Source organism: Schistocerca serialis, chromosome 1, assembly GCF_023864345.2.
Source record: "Schistocerca serialis cubense isolate TAMUIC-IGC-003099 chromosome 1, iqSchSeri2.2, whole genome shotgun sequence".
Taxonomy (NCBI): domain Eukaryota; kingdom Metazoa; phylum Arthropoda; class Insecta; order Orthoptera; family Acrididae; genus Schistocerca; species Schistocerca serialis.
Window position 1 is genome coordinate 76,685,759 of NC_064638.1, and position 22,407 is coordinate 76,708,165.

At 42.6% G+C, this 22,407-nt stretch overlaps 1 protein-coding gene across 2 annotated transcripts in view; it reads left to right on the plus strand.

Annotated features, from left to right (window-relative positions):
* The first annotated feature begins 1,732 nt into the window (after positions 1–1,732).
* Positions 1,733–22,407, plus strand: part of LOC126462012 (organic cation transporter protein-like) — a 63,625-nt gene continuing 42,950 nt past the window's right edge. Inside the window, exon 1 of one of the 2 annotated variants that reach the window (XM_050096041.1) lies at positions 1,733–1,797. In XM_050096041.1, the coding sequence (XP_049951998.1) occupies positions 1,751–1,797 (47 nt within the window). In that variant the 5' untranslated portion in view covers positions 1,733–1,750. The remainder of the gene's footprint in view (positions 1,798–22,407) is intronic. The other variant, XM_050096042.1, reaches the window with a different exon arrangement.

Consider the following 22,407-nt stretch of genomic DNA (forward strand, 5'->3'; position numbering starts at 1 on the left):
TGCTCGTTGGATACAATTACTTTCTTTCCTTTTTATGTAAAAAGTTGTATATCTTGCAAGACATTAGTTCTGCTGTGCCCCGAAACGACTTATGACCTAGAATACGTACTCTGCACTGCTATATCAATAGGTCATGTTTAACCTCTGATTACTATGATTGTTATTGTTATTTTAATCGCTATTTTATAAATATTGCTCTTCTTATCGAATGAAAAAATTAAATGAACATCATTTCTTTGAAAGAGAAATAGAAACCCTTTTGTTACTTCCTATGCAGCAAACATTTTACATTCTACGTATTTATAAACTACATTTACTGGGGTTTAGTTTAAACTGAGGACTACAGGAGGAAATGCTTTTTTGATGACCGTAAGCCAAAGACTTTGCTAGACGTAAGTACGAAGCACACCAAAGTTGCGGTACATTTGCTCGTCATAACAGACTACATTTCAAGCGTGCCGTGTTGAGTTGTATCACTGTTTCCCTAGTGCGACAAATCCTGTAATATTAGTATCTGTTTCGATAGCTTAAATAAACTTACGTTCGATAATCTAACCATGCAGGCTCATAAAAGCCATACAATTTGTGTAAAAATTTCTTAGATCGTCGGTGAGCAGCGACCACCTGATATTTCAAAGAATATCTTACGAATTTTTCATAAGTTGTATCGATAGCGATATTTTGTGTTTCTTATTTTTTGACAGTTGAAGAATTGCACAGTCCTGATATATTTTTTTAAAGACGGCGGACGCGTATGTGGCGTGGTCCGCAATCACTAATTGGTTATTAGAAAATTTGTGCGGTGCTATGTAAGAATTTATGTGTGCAGCTAAGATGAAATGTCGAAAATGTTAAAGGACTTTATTTAAAGAAACAGCCAGCAAGATATAAAACTGAAATGTACGGAGCCTATTGTTAACAATACTGACAAAGTAATTAAATTGGTTTTTGTGCTCTCAAATGCTGTAGAGCCTGCTTATTACTTAAAGTACTTCTATGCTGTCCATCTCCTATTAACCGCAACAGAAATAACGATGTTTTTATAGTTTTAATACAGCTACCAGGGACCGACTGCATGTCGGCAAACGCCGTAGTTAATGCAGAAGGCGCATTGCTATTTACCTTGTTTGTGATTTAAATCCAATTTCTTATAATGTGTGGTGTAGTATAGCAAAGAAAATTTCCAGCTCTGTCTGGTTCCTTAGGTTTCTCTGTTCGTAGTTGCTATGTCTCATATCCGATCGTGATCGAACATGATCACGACACAAATAAATTAAGCGGCAATGCGAACTCTGTTCTTAATCTCGAGAACGCTACGCCTTCTGCAAACGATTTCAGGTGACATATAAACTATCACATACAGTACTTAGGGTTTTGAAAAGTTTTTGCTCTTCCCGCCAAGTGGTGCAAAACTCACAACAGATTTCTGAATCTTCACAAGAGAATTATAATTTAATCAAAATATAATTTTAAAAAAACTCCACAATCATCACATTCTCCACTCGTTTCCGAAGCCAATTAAAGAACAACTTCAGCAGTTCTATCTGTTGTGGCTTCACAAATATTACCTTGGAAGTAAGTAAACAACAGCTACAGATACCTCATATTTTATTCCTCTCGATCAATATCTGCGCTTTGCTATAATCCAGTTTGTGACTATTAGCAATCGAGAGTTGACTGAGCGAAGAGTATTGCAACGGCGCTACGAACATCTCTGGTTCTGAAACCCCGAGTCAGATCTGTGGCGTGAATGTTGGGGTCCGCATCTCTGACACTCGGCAACACGTGCGAAGGTAGGTGGGTAAGATTATGCTTCTCACAAGCATGTGTATTAAATGTTTTTCCTTTTTCTATTGCTTTTCAAATGTAGAACACCAAAAATACTGAAAAAATATGTAACATTACTACTCCTGCCGATGCTCGTAATTTTGGTTAATTTAAATCGGTTAATGGTAGTTCCGCATTTAATTTCTTCGTAGTTTGATTGTTATAGCAAACGACTCCACAACTATTAACTTCGAAAAGTGCATTTTAAAGGAAATAGCGGTACTGGGGCAAATTTTTCGTAGCTTAGAGTGCTACCGAAGAAGTACTGTTTTATGACATATTTGTTAAGGCTATTTAAGGAACGCTGTATTACGATTAAAACCTTCTGATTATCGTTTATAAGAACAAATAAACGTTAAACGACACACGTCGTACTTGCACATGGAGCGCGTGCTATCGATCCGGCGTCCAGCAGACAAGCAGAATGGCAACTTTTGAAGTGAGCGAACAGGAGTGGGAGCGTATTATCCACGAAACGTCCGCAATCATAGAAGTGTCTCAAAAAGACATTCCTGTTTAGTAAGGGTTTCAATAGCACAGTAATATCATAAATGATGACAACAACAAAATACAAAGACGCTAACGTGACACTATCGCATTTAACCTCCGATCAGGGGAAAACTAAAATAAATTTATTCCCAGCGTACGCAGTAAAGCTTGTTTCGTATGCATATCGCTTTAAAACACAGGTTTCCTGTAGCAGATATTGCGGTACTTTTAAGTATTACCTGGTACCGGTGTCATTGCATTAGTGCTCACTTCTGGTAGTAAGGTTAGTCGCTCGTCACATTTCGCTTAACTGTGGAGGTTTCAACAAATCAATTTCTTTGAAAAGTAAGAAAATAAGGCTAGTTAGCGTTTCGTTTTTATTTTCATGTGCGTATTTGTATGAGATACGTTTAATATACTGATATAAAAAATATACATAGTTATTTAAGTATGAAAACATCGCAACGGCTGAGATATCGCAAACCGACTGAAGTACCTCTCTAGCAAGATATAAACCATATTGTTTTCCTGTAAGCAAATTTACTTTCTAACGACGCCTCACTCGACATTCTTATTGTGCAAATCGCACACAAAGCGAATTAACATTAACGGAGTATAGACGAATTAACTCTAGCTGAGGGATTATTTTAGGAAATGAGTGCCGTTAAGTGTTGGGTAGCAGGGTGCACTATGCAGCCAGCACGTGCCGAAGTAAACATGCTGTTTGATCGATTTACCGATTTCTCCCGACTGAGGACCGGAGCGAATCGCGGCAGTGCGGGGAAAAAAAAAAAAACAAAAAACAAACGCTAAGGGGAATTGTAATTTACATACCGCTACTCCCAAGTCTCGGTTGGTGCCATCGGTGGTGTAAACAAATACTTGGCCAAGTGCGAGTGCTGAGCGTTCGTTACAAACTTAGTTCATCCACCGTGGAAATCGAGAATCTCAACGATTTTTGCCCGTTATCGATATCGATATTGGCAAGATGTTGGTCCCGGGAATTCCAAGACCTTTTCTAATCTCTATAATAGTTCCTCAGACTACAAAATGAAGCGAGCAGGAGACTTCAGTTTCCATATGTAGAGAGAGAATATTTAATAAAACTTTTTGATCTACTTGCTAAAACATGACTACAATTTACTTAGTATGTTTCTATGCAATAATATTCCTCTACTACGTTTTTCACGGATGATGAACGCAATGTACATGCAAAAGATAAAATATGTTTGTATGTGATATAATCAGCGCTTTTTTTCTAAAAAAAAAAGTTTGAGGGTACTCCGACATTGGATATAATGCAGCGAAAATTACTTACAACTGAAGTGTTGTGACTTGGCAAGACAGCCAAGCCACTACGAGGTGAAGCCGAAAGGCACGCGTTTAAGCTCACGCAGGCTGGCGTGAGGTCTGGAACAGGACACGGAAATGAACTAGCAAAAGCAGGACGTAGCTGTGAAATACCTAACTTTAATCCATAATTGGTGAACATCGGTCTGACGGTACATGCCATGCATCACAAGATAAGTAGCAAATGATAATGGCGCCTTGCTAGGTCGTAGCAAATGACGTAGCTGAAGGCTATGCTAACTATCGTCTCGGCAAATGAGAGCGTAATTTGTCAGTGAACCATCGCTAGCAAAGTCGGCTGTACAACTGGGGCGAGTGCTAGGACGTCTCTCTAGACCTGCCGTGTGGCCGCGCTCGGTCTGCAATCACTGACAGTGGCGACACGCGGGTCCGACATATACCAACGGACCGCGGCCGATTTAAAGGCTACCACCTAGCAAGTGTGGTGTCTGGCGGTGACACCACATGAAGCATGGGATACCACCCGTCTGCTTTTAGCCATGACGTCATCAATAAGTCATCAACGTGCATACGCATATCCGTTAGCAAAAAAATGGTTCAAATGGCTCTGAGCACTATGGGACTTAACAGCTATGGTCATCAGTCCCCTAGAACTTTGAACTTCTTAAACCTAACTAACCTAAGGACATCACACAACACCCAGTCATCACGAGGCAGAGAATATCCCTGACCCTACCGGGAATCGAACCCGGGAACTCGGGCGTGGGACGCGAGAACGCTACAGCACGACCACGAGCTGCGGACTATCCGTTAGCACTACCATCGCCCACTATTAGCGGGCGAGGGTACTACATGCTTGTCGAACTGGCTGCCAGCGATTCAGTTGTCGAGAACGGTTGACGCAGCTTCGAAATGCTTGAGTCAATGACATCGATTTTCCCACCAAAAACTGCACTGGTGTCAATCGTATTGCAATTACCAACACGAAAAAATGAAATAAAAAATTTACGTCTGTGAAATAAACCCCTGGCACTCGTCCAAATTCTCAATATCGTAAAAAAATTAATTTGTCAACGAAAAAGTTTAGAGGTACGCATCCCCCAGCGTTCCCTAAGAAAAACAGCACTGGATATAATTACAGTCTAACAAGTTTCAGATTTTTATTTGTACTGTGAAATCTTGCTTCTTGCCGAATTTCATGATTCAAGATCAACGGGAAGTAACGCTATATGTTTTGATGAGTGAGTTTGTCAATAACAAAACATGTATCATGAATCACCGAATCTTTTGATTACGCTAACTTAGAAGCTTAAATTTTTTACACCACCAAGAGACCATAGACCTTAGTATGTAACATAAATTTGGACTTGAAACGTCAAGCTTTTCCAAAGAAAGAGGATCTTAATAGACGAACAGGCAGACGGATAAAAAAAATGACAAAAAATGTTATTTTAGTGTCATATAATGTCAGATAAGTAATTTTCGTTTTTTTTCCCTTTACTTGTACTGTGGAACCTTGCCTGTTGCCAAATTTCATGATTCTAAGTCATCTGGAGGCACCCTATAGGTTTTGATGAGTGAGTTTTAGAATATTAAACTGTGTGACGTAAATGGCCGTATCTTCTGACTGAACTGACCTAGGAGTTTAAAGGTTTTATAGCGCCAAGGGCCTATAGACTATTATATCTGACTTAAATTTGAAGTTGATGTCTATGCGTTCCTGAGAAAAAGGGTTCTTAAAAGTCGGACAGACAGACAGACGGACAACAAAGCTATTCTATAATGGTTCCGTTTAATTCGAGAATAGGCCTTTTGTGGGAGGTTAATAATATTACGAGAGGTGTAGTCGTGGTACCTAAAGACAAGCTATGCACTCTGTTAATCGAAGCAACTACGGTAGTTCTGGCAGACGCAAAGGATCACTACGGCATGGTTCTAGTGGTAAGAAGTGTGGTGTTACCGCCAGCCACCACACTTGCTAGGTGGTAGTTTTAAATCGGCCGCGGTCCATTAGTACATGTCGGACCCGCGTGTCGCCACTGTCAGTGATCGCAGACCGAGCGCCACCACACGGCAGGTCTCGAGAGACGGACTGGCACTCGCTCCAGTTGTACGGACGACGTAGCTAGCGATGCACACTGACGAAGCCTCGCTCATTTGCAGAGCAGATAGTTAGGATAGCCTTCAGCTAAGTCAATGGCTACGACCTAGCAAGGCGCCATTAGTAACGTTACTGTACGCAGCATGTCGTGTCTGCTCGCCACACTTCCGCCAAGCGATCAGCAGTGTTCGTGGATTTGATCTTTAACGTTACATAGACCAAAGCATTTATGTCTTGATTTCGGCATAACTTGGCAACATGAAGATGTTCAAAGAAACGAAACCAGTCATAACACAATAAATGCGTAATAATGCGGCTGAGGTAGTTTTCATTAATCATTACTGGTGAAAACCGCCACAGACCCCCGACAGCTGGCAGCACTGTTGCCAGCTTTCAACGGAACCACACACACGCTGCAGGCGGAAACAATAGTTTCCTATGGAGCTCCGACAACAAAAAGGCATTACCATAGAAACTACTATACACGTGGTCCTGTTGGATGTGGTAAGCTGTTCTCTTTCTTCAACCTTTGAACTCACACAGCCGGTTATAGGGGAATCTACATTATAATGTAGATTCCGAACAACGGCGCCGACTTGCATTTTTCACAACACACATTACTAGAGAAGAAAGAAGTAATCGGTGACAGAAAACGGATTAAAATCGCTGTAAGGTAAGTAGCCATGCTGATGCGGAAAGAAGTGCGCATGAAAGACTAGCGTGGAGAACAGTATCAATCCTGCTTGCGGACTGAAGACCACAACATGGAACGGGAGTGTATGACATAATGCTGCCTTGAGGCACCATTATATGAAAGAGCTATTAAGAATGCGACATTTTTGGTACGATTTGTACAATAACAATTAAGAGAACTGAGACGTAGGCAATAAGTATGCTCAGTAATGCTTTATAGACAGGTTTTATCTGAAGTGTTTTGACTGTAGTCGCATTTATTGTGATCTTCTCTTTGCTTGTCCGGTGTTCACGTGCAATTCTTTCTCATTGGAAAGCGGTCATCAACCTAGGCACGTTTTCTTCTCAACGTATTTACTTTATAAAAGTATTCTATTTAGGAAAAAAATGCATTCAAGTTATTTCTCAGTAGTTGCACACGAAATTTAATTTTCAGTTGTTTTGTCTTGTGTCTCGACTACTTCTATGATTTTTATAATAACAACACTGCCGTCCGCACGTCTCGTATAAATTTATTCGCTTGGTGCCGGCAGCGCAAATTCGGATTACTTGGCTTGTCGCCGTGCGGGATTAGCCGAGCGGTCTGAGGCGCTGCAGTCTGGGACTGTGCGGCTGGTCCCGGCGGAGGTTCGAGTCCCCCGCCTCGGGCATGGGTGTGTGTGTTTGTCCTTAGGATAATTTAGGTTAAGTAGTGTGTAAGCTTAGGGACTGATGACCTTAGCAGTTAAGTCCCATAAGATTTCACACACATTTGAACATTTTGAACTTGGCTTGTCGCCGGCCGCTTGTCGCCTTTCCATTGATGTCAAACTTCAAACACATTGACTTCTGCGCGCTTTAATTTTTCCGGAAATCCTCTATTTTGCGGTATCGTTCCACAAACTCGAATTTTCTTTTCAAGTAACTTCTCTGCAAGTTCTACACTGTTATAACAATTATCCATGTAGACGTAATGCCACTTTCCGTAAAAAGGTGTGAATAGTTCATCACTGTTTTTGCTAAAGGTTGCCCAGCGCCGGGATATATCTTGAATGAGTAAATGTATCCCGTATTCAAATCACACAGTACCCGAATGAGTATGCCATATGATTGTAAACTTTAAAATTTAACTGTCCATCTCTAACCAACTGAAATCGGGAGTCATTTGACCATGTTACCGTGTTGCAGGCTATGTTGTGCTGTTAACAAAGGTACTCGCGTCGGTTGTCTGCTGCCATAGCCCATTAACGCCAAATTTCGCCGCGCTGTTCTAACAGATTCGTTCATCATACGTCCCACGTTGATTTCAGTGGTTATTTCACGCAATACTACTTGTCTGTTAGCACTGACTGTGCAAACGCCGCTGCTCTCGGTCGTTGAGTGGAGGTCGTCAGTCTGAGTTGTCTGTGAAGAGAAGTAATGCCGGAAAGTTGGTACTCTCGGCACCTTCATGAACTGTGGTTTTCTGAATACTGAATTCCCTAACGGTTTCCAGTGTCCCATACATCTGGCTCCAACTACCACACCTCATTCAAAATCTGTTTGCCATCTTGCGGCTATAATCACATAGGAAACCTTTTCACATGATTCAACCGAAAACAGTTGATGGCTCGGCCAATGGACTGCCCTTTTATACCTTGTGTACGCGATACTACCGCCATTTGTATAGGTGTATGCCACTATTGCATGACTTTTGTCACTTCAATGTATATTGCGAACAGTGACGGTCCTCGACACCCCTGAAGTTGCTTCAACATACGTGATCCGTATCCAGTTCACCCATTCGTGCACCGGATCCAACGCTCTCTTCAGCAGCTGGGGAAGACGGATCTCCGGTTACCTTTATGTGGGTTCCTGGCCATGTCAGTATCCCTGGGAACGAAGCTGCAGATGCCCCGGCCATGGCTGCGGTCCTCCAGCCTCGGACAGGTTCTTGTTGTGTGCCTTCATCTGATTTTAGCAGGGTCATTTGTCAGCGCATTTTATCGCTGTGGCATGCCGATTGGTCTACACTTACTGAAAACAAGCTTCGGGCCTTGAAACCTCTCCCCACGGCTTAGACGACCTCTTCACGCCCTTCTCGGCGGGAGTAGGTAGTTTTGGCCCGGTTACGGATTGGACACTGCCGGTTCAGCCATCGCCATCTACTGACGGATGGGCCGGCGCCGTTCTGCCCATGTGGGCAATTGCTGACGGTACGCCACATTTTAACGTCCTGTCCGAATTTTAATACACTGCGCATTGATCTTGGCCTGCCATGTACTCTGGATGACATTTTAGCGGATGACCCAGGAGCAGCTGCTCGCGTTCTTCGTTTTATCCACTTGACAAACCTGTCTAAGGACATTTGATTATGTTGTTTTCTTTTAATACTTTACCTGTTAATGTGCCTTTTATAGTGTTGTCCTTTTTAGTTGCTGTTTTAACCTTGTGCCTCGGTGCCTCGCAGTGTATTCCTAACTTAGTCTGGGCGCTAATGACCACTGTAGTTGCACGCCCTAAAAAAAAAAAAAAAACAAAAAAAAATCATCATACGCGAGTTTCGTCCCATTAAAGAACACATGTTTGCCGGCCGCTGTGGCCGAGCGGTTCTAGGCGCTTCAGTTCGGAACCGCGCGGCTGCTACGGTCGCAGGTTCAAATCCTGCCTCGGGCATGGTTGTGTGTGATGTCCGTAGGTTAGTTAGGTTTAAGTAGTTCTAAGTCTAGGGGACTGATGATGTCAGATGTTAAGTCCCATAGTGCTTAGAGCCATTTGAACCATTTTTGAAGAAGACATGTTGTGTTCTATCTGTTCGGAAGTTGTGAACATCTTAAACCTGATAAGATATCCCGTAAGGTTGTAATTTCTTCAGTAAGCGACAGTGCGGAACCGCATAGCATGAGTTTTGAAAGTCAAGCAATACGTCGCCGTCATCTACTAGCTTCTGGGTCTCACAGACGAACTGAGCTTCACAAGATTGCTCTTTGCAGTATCCATGTTGTTATCACAGGGATGATTTGAGTTCTCTAGAGTGGTCATAATATACAAATATAAAATGTATTCTATAATTACAGAAAAGATTGACGACTTCGGTATAGGCTCAAAGTTGTGCGTTTTTGTCCGACGATCCTTTTTGGAAACGGTAATTACATGCGGGTGGTTTTATTGCCAGTCCCATGGAACACTACATTGCTGTAACGTTTAACAAAAAGCTTACGCCTGTTGAAATTACTGTTATAACCAAATATGTCGTTGCTCTGTGATTATTAAATACTGTTGACAAGATTACTACCTTTCGTGACAATTTGTTTAACGGCAAGCAACAAGAAGAGCCTTTCGACAGAACGCCGTTGAGTATTCAATGAGTTTACAGTTGAAATTACTGTTATAACGAAATACGTCGTTGCCCTGTGATTATTCAAAAATGGTTCAAATGTCTCTGAGAACTATGGGACTTAACATCTGAGGTCATCAGTCTCCTAGAACTGAGAACTACGTAAACGTAACTAACCTAAGGACATCACACACATCCATGCCCGAGGCAGGATTCGAACCTGCGATCGTAGCGGTCACGCGGTTCCAGGCTGAAGCGCCTAGAACTGCTCGGCCACACCGGACGGCTCTGTGATTAGTAATCACTTGGCAACGTTACTACCTTTCGACAGGGCACCGTTGATATTTCCTGTTGTTATTAACGTGCGTCGTTGAATCACAATTTGTTTACGGCAATCCACAAGAAAAGCCTTTCGACAGAGCTTCAGTGCTCACTCAGCATACAGTCGGAAATACTGTTATTACCAAAAGTTTTACAGCCACTAGTAGTTGTACTCTGGGCTTGTGACTTGGTTGATCAAATAGTTTTAGTTTATATATATATATTGCTGTTTAAGCCCCTTTTATGTATGTGTATGTTGGGTCGCAGCAGGTCTGGCGACTGATTATTAGCGTTGTCAGCAAGATAACATAGTACTAGTTTTATATACAGGGTGATTCAAAAAGAATACCACAACTTTAGGAATTTAAAACTCTGCAACGACAAAAGGCAGAGCTAAGCACTATCTGTCGGCGAATTAAGGGAGCTATAAAGTTTCATTTAGTTGTACATTTGTTCGCTTGAGGCGCTGTTGACTAGGCGTCAGCGTCAGTTGATGCTAAGATGGCGACCGCTCAACAGAAAGCTTTTCGTGTTATTGAGTACAGCAGAAGTGAATCGACGACAGTTGTTCAGCGTGCATTTCGAACGAAGTATGGTGTTAAACCTCCTGATAGGTGGTGTATTAAATGTTGGTATAAACAGTTTACAGAGAATGGGTGTTTGTGCAAAGGGAAAAGTTCTGGACGGCCGAGAACGAGTGATGAAAATGTAGCACGCATCCAGCAAGCATTTGTTCGCTGCCCAGGAAAATCGACTCGCAGAGCTAGCAGAGAGCTGCAAATTCCACAATCAACTGTATGGAGAGTCCTACGAAAAAGGTTAGTTATGAAACCTGAACGTCAACTACCCGAGGCGATGGATCGGCCGCCAGGCAGCCCGTGACAGAGCACTTCATCACTGGCCTCCAAGAAGCCCTGATCTTACCCCCTGCGATTTTTTCTTATGAGGGTATGTTAAGGATATGGTGTTTCGGCCACCTCTCCCAGCCACCATTGATGATTTGAAACGAGAAATAACAGCAGCTATCCAAACTGTTACGCCTGATACGCTACAGAGAGTGTGGAGTATCGGGTTGATATTGCTCGAGTGTCTGGAGGGGGCCATATTGAACATCTCTGAACTTGTTTTTGAGTGAAAAAAAAACCTTTTTAAATACTCTTTGTAATGATGTATAACAGAAAGTTATATTATGTTTCTTTCATTAAATACACATTTTTAAAATTGTGGTATTCTTTTTGAATCACCCTGTATATTGCTGTTTAAACTTCCTTATTTTTAATGTATGTATATGCTGGGTCGCAGCAGGTCTGGCGACTAAGTATCACTGTTGTCAGTAACACCTGCTACTTGTTCCTTCAACGGTTATCTTGTTGTAGTCCTTTATCTATGTCTGTTAATATTTAAAAGGTAAAATAGTTCTGGGCATTTAATAGTCTTACCCGCTGCAGGTTTACCTGGTACCTTACGACCATCATATATATATATATGTCTGTGTGTGTGTGTGTGTGTGTGTGTGTGTGTGTTTCGTCGCAACAGGCCTGAGAATTAACTTATCATTATTGATTATTGAGAATTGTGCCCCGGTTGTTGGTCTGATTGCGTACTGACCATAATTTTTGTATAGCTTTTATATACATTCTTCCGACTCAAGGTTAGGGAAGACAAGAAACGTCTGTATTTATGGTTCCACACCCAACCGTGATCCTGTACCCTGTACCTTGGGCTCGTATTTGGGTTGAGAGAGTTGCCTATTCTGTGGCGCGCCCCTCGCTATCTCTGTTGGAGCCTACTTAACGATAAATCCAGACTTGAGTAGGACCACATCACATATTTTATGGTTCAAATGGCTCTGAGCACTGTGGGACTTAACATCTATGGTCATCAGTCCCCTAGAACTTAGAACTACTTAAACCTAACTAACCTAAGGACATCACACGACAGCCAGTCATCACGAGGCAGAGAAAATCCCTGACCCCGCCGGGAATCGAACCCGGGAACCCGGGCGTGGGAAGCGAGAACGCTACCGCACGACCACGAGCTGCGGACACATATTTTATGTTGAACCGTTCAGATATAAAGTACATCGCCTTTGCCCTGTTGAACGATTGTAGTTGGTATTCTGTTCTGCTATCACTTTGTCTCGGTATTTGCAAATTCGATTTGCCATGATTGAAAGAGGAAACCGTAGTGACACAATTTTAGAAGACTGAATTCACGTTTCTGCCTTCCAGTGTCACACTCTGCGTCTGTCCCAGCACTGTCCCTCGGCGACTGAATACACAGTGCTGATATGTTAACTGACTTTTCATAAGAACTTGATCTGAAGGAAAATAGGATTTTTCTTCAGATCGTTAGACAAGATTTTGCTTTTGCATTCAGTCGACAGTTTATTTTGTAATCGTTCGGCTTTCGTTTGACTAAACTTCTGAGGTCATCAGTCCCTAGAACTTAGAACTACTTAAACCTAACTAACCTAACGACACCATGCCCAAGGCAGGATTCGAACCTGTGACCGTCGCGGTCGCGCGGTTCCAGACTGTGGCACCTAGAACCGCGGCCGGCGTTTGTTAACAATTATTTCACTTAATTTAAATTGTGATTATGCTCTCCTTCATTTGAGAGTAATTTTCTGACACAGCTATTGAAACCAAGCGGCTCTTTCGCTTCCCCCCTCCTGCTCCCGCCACGAAACATTCGTTATATATTATACTGTACACATTGTAGCCATGAGTTTTGATTTCATTATAAGTGAAGTAGAAAGTCGTCCCGCTATTTGGGATGACTATAGCAACAAAGTGGTGGCTAGGAGGGTAGTAACCTTCAAGCACATTTGCATCCCTCGCCCCCTTTTCTCCTGCGCCTTAAGGTGGGTCCTCTGCTGTTCTTGATATATATTAATGATTTGCCATTCTATATTCACGAAGATGCAAAGCTGGTACGTTTTGCCGATGATACAAGTATAGCTATCGCACCCGACAGACAGACAGACAAGAATTAACTGGTGAAATTGTAAACGATGTTTTTCAGAAAATCATTAAGTGGTTCTCTGCAAATGGGCTCTCATTAAACTTTGACAAAACACAGTATACACAGTTCCACACAGTAAAGGGAATGACACCATTAATAAATATAGACTTCGATCAGAAATCGACAGCTAAGGTAGAATATTCAAAATTTCTAGGTGTATGCATTGATGAGGGGTTGAACTGGAAAAACGTTTGAGTTCAGCTTCTTATGCTATTAGGGTCATTGCAAATTTTGGCGATATACATCTGAGTAAATTAGCTTACCACACCTATTTTCATTCTCTGCTTTCGTATGGCATCATATTCTGGGGTAACTCATCTTTGAGTAAAAGAGCGTTCATTGCACAAAAGCGTGTAATCAGAATAATTGCTGGAGCTCATCCAAGATCATCCTGCAGACACTTATTTAAAGAGCTAGAAATCTTCACTGTAGCCTCACACTATATATATCCACTTATGAAATTTGTTATTAACAATCCGAACGAATTCAAAAGTAATAGCAGTGTACATGGCTACAACACTAGGAGGAAGGATGATCTTCACTACTCAAGGTTAAATCTAACTCTGGCTCAGAAGGGGGTAAATTGTGCTGCCACAAAAGTCTTTGGTCACTTACCTAATAGCATCAAAAGTCTAACAGATAGCCATATAGCATTTAAAAGGAAATTAAAAGAATTTTTTAATGGCAACTCCTTCTACTTATTAGATGAATTTTTGGATATAGTAAGTGGGTAATTTCCCAACCCCCCCCCCCCAAAAATTAAAATAATGAGTGTCATGCAATATGTTGTCTAATGTAATATATTGTATAGACACCTTTTATTAACCTGACACGTTCCACATCATTACGAAGTGCCGTATTCATGATCTATGGAACAAGTACTTATCTAAACCATATGGTCCAAAATAGAGTTAAAATATTATTCTTAATTACAGCTATTTACAAAGGCTACTACAATAATGCATTTTATTAATTTATTATAATGTTATTGAGGTACAAGTTCCTGACACACTGTAATTTTAATTGTAAGTTCCAGTCAGTTCAGTGAACACAATAATGTGATTTCTTACAGTTAACATAGTGGACAAATGAGCGTATGGCGTTGGTGGCCGGGAGACCCCTCGCGGGGCGGTTCGGCCGCCACTCCGCAAGTTCTTTAACGCCATTACGGCGACTTGCAAGTGAATGAGGAAGAATTGATGATGAAAGACACACAACACCCTGATGCAGAGAAAACCCCTGCCCCCGCCGGGAATCGAACCCTGGACCCCGTGCGCGGGAAGTGATAACGCTACTGCGAGACCACGAGCTGTGGACGTTAACATAGTAATAATTGCACAATGCCAGATGAACAATGAGGCCTGACCACATTAACGTTCACGTAACATTTCTAGCAATTACATTTTTTGCTGCTGCCACGCCACTTCACCTTCAGGGCTAACGAAGTAGTTTGCAAAGTCACCTACATCTACATCTACGTGATTACTCTGCTATTCACAATAAAGTGCCTGGCTGAGGGTTCAATGAACCACCTTCAAGCTGTCACTCTACCGTTCCACTCTCGAATGGCACGCGGGAAAAACGAGCACTGTTCGCAATATTTCCTCCACGGACTAAACGAGGTGACATGTCCTGCAATCTCTGAATAGTTAACGTATCCTCAAACGACATAATGAGTATAAAACAATCCTTCCTCCAGCCGATCATGTAGCAGTGGATGTACGTGTAATAAGCATTTTGTCTTTATTCTCCTCTTCCTCCTCCTCCTCCTCCTCCTTAGAAGTACCAACAAAAGTTCCTCCTCGCTCGAGTCCATTTCACTAATTAATCAGTTGGCAATACCTGCGGTGTCGGACACTGGTGATCCAGGAGTGTTCATCACAATTACCGGTGACCGTCACTGGCGACCAGCACCAGTGTCCCAGTGTGAAACGGGCCTTATGGTCTCTTCTTCCTCTTTTTTCCTGGCCTTATCCAGTATCTGTACGGCTTGGCATGTGAACACGGGTTTGGCAACGTTAGTGGTAGAGGTTGTCGTTCCAGCCCTCCCTGTCATCATCCCTCTTCCTGGGGACGGAATTTGTGCACCCCATCTGTCCATGTGTAATATTATCCCATGGGAAAGTGTGTGGACGTTTTCGAAATGTTTCCGAACCGAGTAACTGAGGCGGGACATGAGTACCAGCCCAGTATACGAGCTGTGCGAGAAAAATAAAGCGACTGATTGTTTACCTACCAAAGTTTTTATTTTTTTCAAACAACAATACTGTCCCCTTCAAAGTAGTTCATTTCGGCAGCTACACACTGTCGTAGTCATTGTTCCGAGTCTTGGTAGCAGCGCTGAAAGGCTTGAACTTGTGCGACCTTTAACATGTCGGTCACATTCTTTTCAATGTTCTCCAGAGTCCAAAAATGACGTCCTTTTAGATCATTTTTCAGTTTCGGGGAAAAAATTCACAAGGAGTCAGATCACGTAAACACGCGGCCTGTAGGACATGATGAAAATGGCAGTCTGACATGGAGCATTGCCATGATGCAACATCCACTTATCCACAATATCTGCTCTCACCCGATTCACCCCTTTCCTCAGACCATCAAGGACAGTTTTGTAAAACACTTGTTTAACAGTTTGTCCTTGAGGAACAAGAGTATGCATAGGTTCGACGTTTTCGTCGGTTTTTGAAGCTGAATGTCTCCCTCGGCGAGGTTCATCTTCAACGTGTTCTCTGCCTTTCAAAAACGATTTGTGTCGGCGAAAAACTTGTGCTCTTGATAAGGAATGTTCTCCATAGGCCTGTTTCAACTTTTCGAAGGCTACACTCGGCGGTTCCCCAAGTTTAATACAAAACCTGATGTCATAACGTTGATCTAAATTCCCTTGTTCCATTTTCGTAAAAACACAACTTCACTGTTGGCGCTGTCAACATTCACGTGGTGGCTGTAAGGAGTTGAAACTCGGACTGAGCATCTGGAAGGGATGAACATATCAAGTTACCCAAGTAGAGCAATACAGCATTCGTGGTCTATCTGCCCGTGGTGTTCCCAACCCTTTTTAGTGGTTTCGCAGTTACTGTGGAACTTCCGACCAAGCAGATTTGCACCTTTGGTTCTCCAACCAGAGCCTTCCCCACTGTTGATTTATGCCAGACCGTATACGAGGGGCGTTTGAAAAGTCCATTCAAAAATAAAAACTACTTTTTTATTTTTCGACATAGTGTTGGTTGGTTGGTTTTGGGAAGGAGACCAGACAGTGAGGTCATCGGTCTTATCGGATCAGGGAAGAACGGGGAAGGAAATCAGCCGTGCCCTTTGAAAGGAACCATCCCGGCATTTGCCTGGAGCGATTTAGGGAAATCACGGAAAACCTAAATCAGGATGGCCGGACGCGGGATTGAACCGTCGCCCTCCCGAATGCGAGTCCAGTGTCTAACCACTGCGCCACCTCGCTCGGTCGACATAGTGTCCTTTTAGATTTATACACTTCGTCCAATGCTGTTCTAATTTGTTGATACCTTCCGAATAATAGGAATTGTCCAAGTCTGCAAAATAGCTAGTAGTTGCTGCAATCACCTCCTCGTTTGAATAAAATCTTTGTCCCGCCAGCCATTTCTTCAAATTGGGGAACAAATAGTAGTCCCAGGGAGCCAAGTCTGGAGAATAGGGGGGATGTGAAACGAGTGGGAATCCTGTTTCCATTAATTTTGGGACGGCAACTGCTGAGATGTGTGCTGGTGCATCGTCGTGATGGAAAAGGACATTTTTGCTATCCAATCGCCGGCATTTTTCTTGCAACTCGGTTTTCAAACGGTTCAGTAACGATGAATAATATTCACCTGTAATAGTTTTACCCTTTTCCAGATAGTCATTGAGGATTATCCCTTGCAAATCCCAAAAGACGGTTGCCATAACCTTCCTGGCTGAAGGAATGGCCCATTGTTTAGATTGTTGGTTGGGTTGGGAGTATAATAATGTATCCATGTTTCATCTACAGTGACGAAACGATGCTTAAAGTCCTGCGGATTCTTCCTGAACAGCTGCAAACCATCCTTGAAACACTTTACGCAATTACATTTTTGGTCAAGCGTGAGCAAACCCGGATCCCATCTTGCGCATAACTTTCTCATGTCCAAATGTTTATGCAAAATATTATGTACCCATTCATTCGAGATGCCCACAGCACTAGCAGTTTCATGCGCCTTAACCGTTCTCTCATACATCACCATATCATGGATTTTATCAATGATTTCTGGAGTCGTAACCTCCACAGGGCGTGCAGAACGTTCAGCATCACTTGTGGCCATATGGCCTCTCCGTAAATTTTGAAACCACTTATAAACTGTTCTAATCGAAGGTGCAGAGTCACCGTAATGTCTATCAAGCTTCTCTTTATCTCCTGAGGCTTTTTCCCTTTCATAAAGTAATGTTTAATCACCACACAAAATTCTTTTTCGTCCATTTCTTGACAATCACTCGACTTCCTTGATTCACGCGAATGCCAAACACAAAAAAATAGACCAATACGGCTGAAACTTGGTGTGCGTTCTTTCCAAAGATGCTACTAACTAAACATGACCTTGATATGTGCCGGTGGTGACATCTCTCGGACTTTGCACGGACTTTTCAAACGCCCGTCGTACTTTCGTAGGACTAAATTACATGAGTTCTATACACTGTGAGTGATGGAATTAAACACAACAAAGAGAGGGAAGCCGCGTCTTCTCAAGGATGGTCATCGCTACCAGGTGCACAGAAAATGTGATGAGTATACGAACTGGTTGTGTGTGAATTCCCAACGGAGTAAATACTAGGGCCGTTTAAAACTTGCAAATGGCAGAGTAGTGGCTGAATAGCAACATTCTTGCACACCTGACGAAGAAGATGTGATGATTAAGAAACGAATGCGTAACTGCAAATAAAGAGTCCACGAAGAAACAGTACTGACTGTTTTCCAAATTTTTTACGTGAAATTTCATGGTTTGAAAGATTAAGGTTTAGATTTCGTATCAAATATGCCAAATTATGAGAGCTCCTGGGCCGCATTGTGTAAAACAAGATGGAAAGCTACTGGGACGATGCAGAACTCTGGCAGCAGTTCGAAGGTTCAACTGAGTGAAAACATTTTGAGATTAACTGAAGGTAATAGTTTTCTGAAAACTGGTGATGGTTTTGTTTCTCGCAAAGCATCCCAGTTGCAATTTTCACTGCAATCAATATATGTGTCAAAAAATACAAGAGCTGGGTTAAATGGAGGGGGAATACCCAGTGGAGAAAAGGTCCGAAATTCGCAGATATCAGTGGATGGAAAATCCTAATGTACCAATTAAAATGGGGAATGTTTTTAACCAAGGCACAGGACCACAAGTTTTGTCGAAGGCTGGCACGGGTAACTAAACTCCTCAATAAAACAAAAACATCCGAATGCATACTTTCTGATAAATAAGCTGAAGAAAGAAGTGGTAAATGTTAAATTTGAAAATAAATGAAGAAAAAGATACTTAGATTTTTACAAAAGCTTAAAAGACATCATAATAATTTAAGAGGAGTTTAAAATCCATGGCTTTCTTATAAAAAATTGAGTGAGAAATTCCATAAGTTTCATCATTCGCTGCTGTAATGTTGTACAAAAAAAGGTGAAAGTAAGAAGATAAAAATCACTTAAACATGCCTATTTACTATATGCGTAGCCAGTCTGAATGAAATGTGAAGGGACGTTGTTATTAAAAACCGGTCGACAGAACATCGGCCACTGTTGCAACTTCCTTTGACGGTCGGAAATACTACAGTTAAAACATATGTGGTCGGAAAACCCAACTCATCGTTAATTCCCTGAGCGGATTCGGTCCAGGACCGGAGTGCCTCGCAGAATGCAAGAAGCGGTTTGGTAATGCTTGCGAAGTAGTCATTATTACAAGTTCTCAAGATGGTAAACATATACTATGTTGGTGTGTAAGTTCATAGAGTTTTAGCTTTGCATGTTGGTATTCCGGTTGGTATGGTTTTATTTTTCGATTGTCGTTTTTTTTATTTGGAGTTCACTGTTGCTGTCTAAGACAACATATTGTCATTTTGTCAGTTGGAGATAGTGGGCGGAGCTGTGGACGCTAGAAAATGGAGTACTGTACCAAATGGAGAAATTGGAATATTTTCGACATATTCCTCCGAGTTCAATAGAGGGGTGACAACAGTGGAGGCAGCTAGAAACATTTGCGCCGTGTATGAGGATAATGCCATTGGACAGCGCCCGGCAAGAAAATGCTTTTCTTGTTTTAAGGAGGATCGCTTAGACATTAGTGACTCTTCACATTCAGGAAGACTTCAGGGTTTGATGAATATCGTTTTAACGCATTAATCTACAATGAGCCACATCAGTGTATTCCATAACTGGCAAATGTAATGACCTGTGATCATCCCACCGTCGTGTGACATTTGCAAGCAAGGGGAAGGTTCAAAAATCGCGTGGATTGGTACCACATGCTCCAAGCCGAAATCACAAAAATCACTGGGTGGCCATATGTTCATCTCTGCTTGCCTGTCATCAATTGGCTGTTGAAGAACACCAACCATTCCTATCCTGTATTGTTACTGGTGATGAGAAATGGTGTCTTTATGCCAGTGGATGGTGTCTTTATGCCAGTGGTGGATACATATGGTGGACACGCGGGGAACCCCCTGCCGCCCTCCCCTCCCCCTGTGGGGCTGACTTCATTGCACCTCCCCCCCCCCAACCCCGCCCGTCAGTCGACCCGCACACTACTCGTTCGTTTCTTTCTTCAGTCGACTCGACTGAATCAAGTAGTTGTACTTTTCCTATGTAGCACCCGCGTCCGTGTCATCGTATTTTATTCGTTTCTGTTTGGCACATAGATAGCTGCACACATACACTACTGGCCATTAAAATTGCTACACCAAGAAGAAATGCAGATGATAAACAGGTATTCATTGGACTGATATATTATACTGCAACTGACATGTGATTACATTTTCACGCAGTTTGGGTGCATAGATCCTGAGAAATCAGTACCCAGAACAACCACCTCTGGCCATAACAACGAACTTGATATGCCTCAGCATTGATTCAAACAGACCTTGGATGGCGTGTACATTTACAGCTGCCCATGAATCTTCAACACGATACCACAGCTCATCAAGAGTAGTGACTGGCGTATTGTGATGAGCCAGTTGCTCGGCCACCATTGACCAGACGTTTTCAATTGATGATAGATCTGGAGAATGTGCTGGCCAGGGCAGCAGTCGAACATTTTCTGTATCCAGAAAGCCCCGTACAGGACCTGCAACATGCGGTCGTGCATTATCCTGCTGAAATGTAGGGTTTCGCAGGGATCGAATGAAGGGTAGAGCCACGGGTCGTAACACATGTAACGTCCACAGTTCAAAGTGCCGTGAATGCAAACAAGAGGTGACCGAGACGTATAACCAGTGACACCCCATACCATTACACCAGGTGATACGCCAGTATGGCGATAACAAATACGCGCTTCCAATGTGCGTTCAACGCGATGTCGCCAAACACAGATGCGACCATTATGATGCTGTAAACAGAACCTGGATTCATCCGAAAAAATTACTTTTTGCCATTCGTGCACCCAGGTTCGTCGATGAGTACACCATCGCAGGCACTCCTGTCTGTGATGCAGCATCAAAGGTAACCGCAGCCATGGTCTCCGAGTGGATAGTCAATGCTGCTGCAAACGTAGTCGAACTGTTCGTGCAGATGGTTGTTGTCTTGCAAACGTCCCCGTATGTTGACTCAGGGATCGAGATGTGGCTGCACGATCCGTTACAGCCATGCGGATAAGATGCCTGCTAGTGATACAAGGCTGTTGGGATCCAGCACGGCGTTCCGTATTACCCTCCTGAACCCACCGATTCCATATTCTGCTAACAGTCACTGTATCTCGACCAACGCAAGTAGCAATGTCACGATACGATAAACTGCAATAGCGAAAGGCTACAATCCGACCCTTATGAAAGTCGGAAACGTGATGGTACACATTTCTCCTCCATACACAAGGCATCACAACGACGTTTCACCAGGCAACGTCGGTTAACTGCTGTTTGTGTATGAGTAATCTGTTGGAAACTTTCCTCATTTCTGCACGTAGTAGGTGTCACCACCGGCGCCGACCTTGTGTGAATGCTCTGAAAAGCTAATCATTTGCATATCACAGCATTTTCTTCCTGTCGGTTAAACTTCGCGTCTGTAGCACGGCATCTTCATGGTGTAACAATTTTAATGGCCGGTAGTGTACCTACGAGAAAAGTCGCTGCCATTCTAGTGAACTCGATACGTTATTCTGTCTGGCGTTTGTTCAAGAAAAGTCGTGAATATTCTACTGTTTTGTGATTAAAAAGAGACTAATTGGGAGAAATTCTTCTATACAAGCAAACGATCATAAACACTCTTAATAATCGTTATTCTGTTTGCAAGTGTTGTCTGTTTGTCCAAGATCTGACTATCCTACTTTGCATATGCTGTACAAAATATTTGCTTCTCTACCTGCATCTATTGCTACAGTAGAAAGAAGTTTTTCAACATTGTGGCATACCAAGACATGGCTGAGGTCGACAATGAAGGAGGATCGACTTAATGGCTTAACTCTGTTGAACACTCACCCTGACATTGGTTGTCCTATTGATGATGTAATTGCCCAAGTTACCAGGAAGTATAGGGGCATAGAATTCATCATTTAAGGAAGAGAACCACAACTGCAACATTTTTATATCATAAGATATCATTGTCTTGTATATGTATATAATCAGTTTAAATAAAACTTTCTTAAACATTGCATGTGACTTGATTATTTTTTATTACGGTAAAAGTAAAGGTAGCTGAAGATATCTTTAGCGCACCCTCCTTGAGGTTTTTCTGTATCTGCCACTGCTTTATGCTAATGTAAGGAAAACAAAGGAATTGTTGAGTCCAAACAAAGCAGCAACTCCCCTTTCAAACACTTGCGTGCACTCACAAAAGATAATGTTATGCAAGTGGTGCAACAGCGACAGTGTGTTGTACTACGAATTGCTTCCATTGATGCTGTCCACCATGAGGGAGTTCGGCTGGCCACGGGCGCTTATCGGACCAGTCCCATACCCAGCCTCTGTGCTGAGGCGGGGGAACTGCCACTTACCGTTCATGCCAGCTGCTCATGGTGAGCCAAGCATGCAAGTTCCTCACAGCTCCAACTTCACCCGCACACCATACGGTTGTTCATCCACATCTGGAGCACCTTCCTTCCAACCATCCTCAAGCCACAATGCTATTTGGGATTCGTGTGCAGCATGTGCTTGAGTCACTCAGTGTGGCGCCAGTGCGACCCCAAGT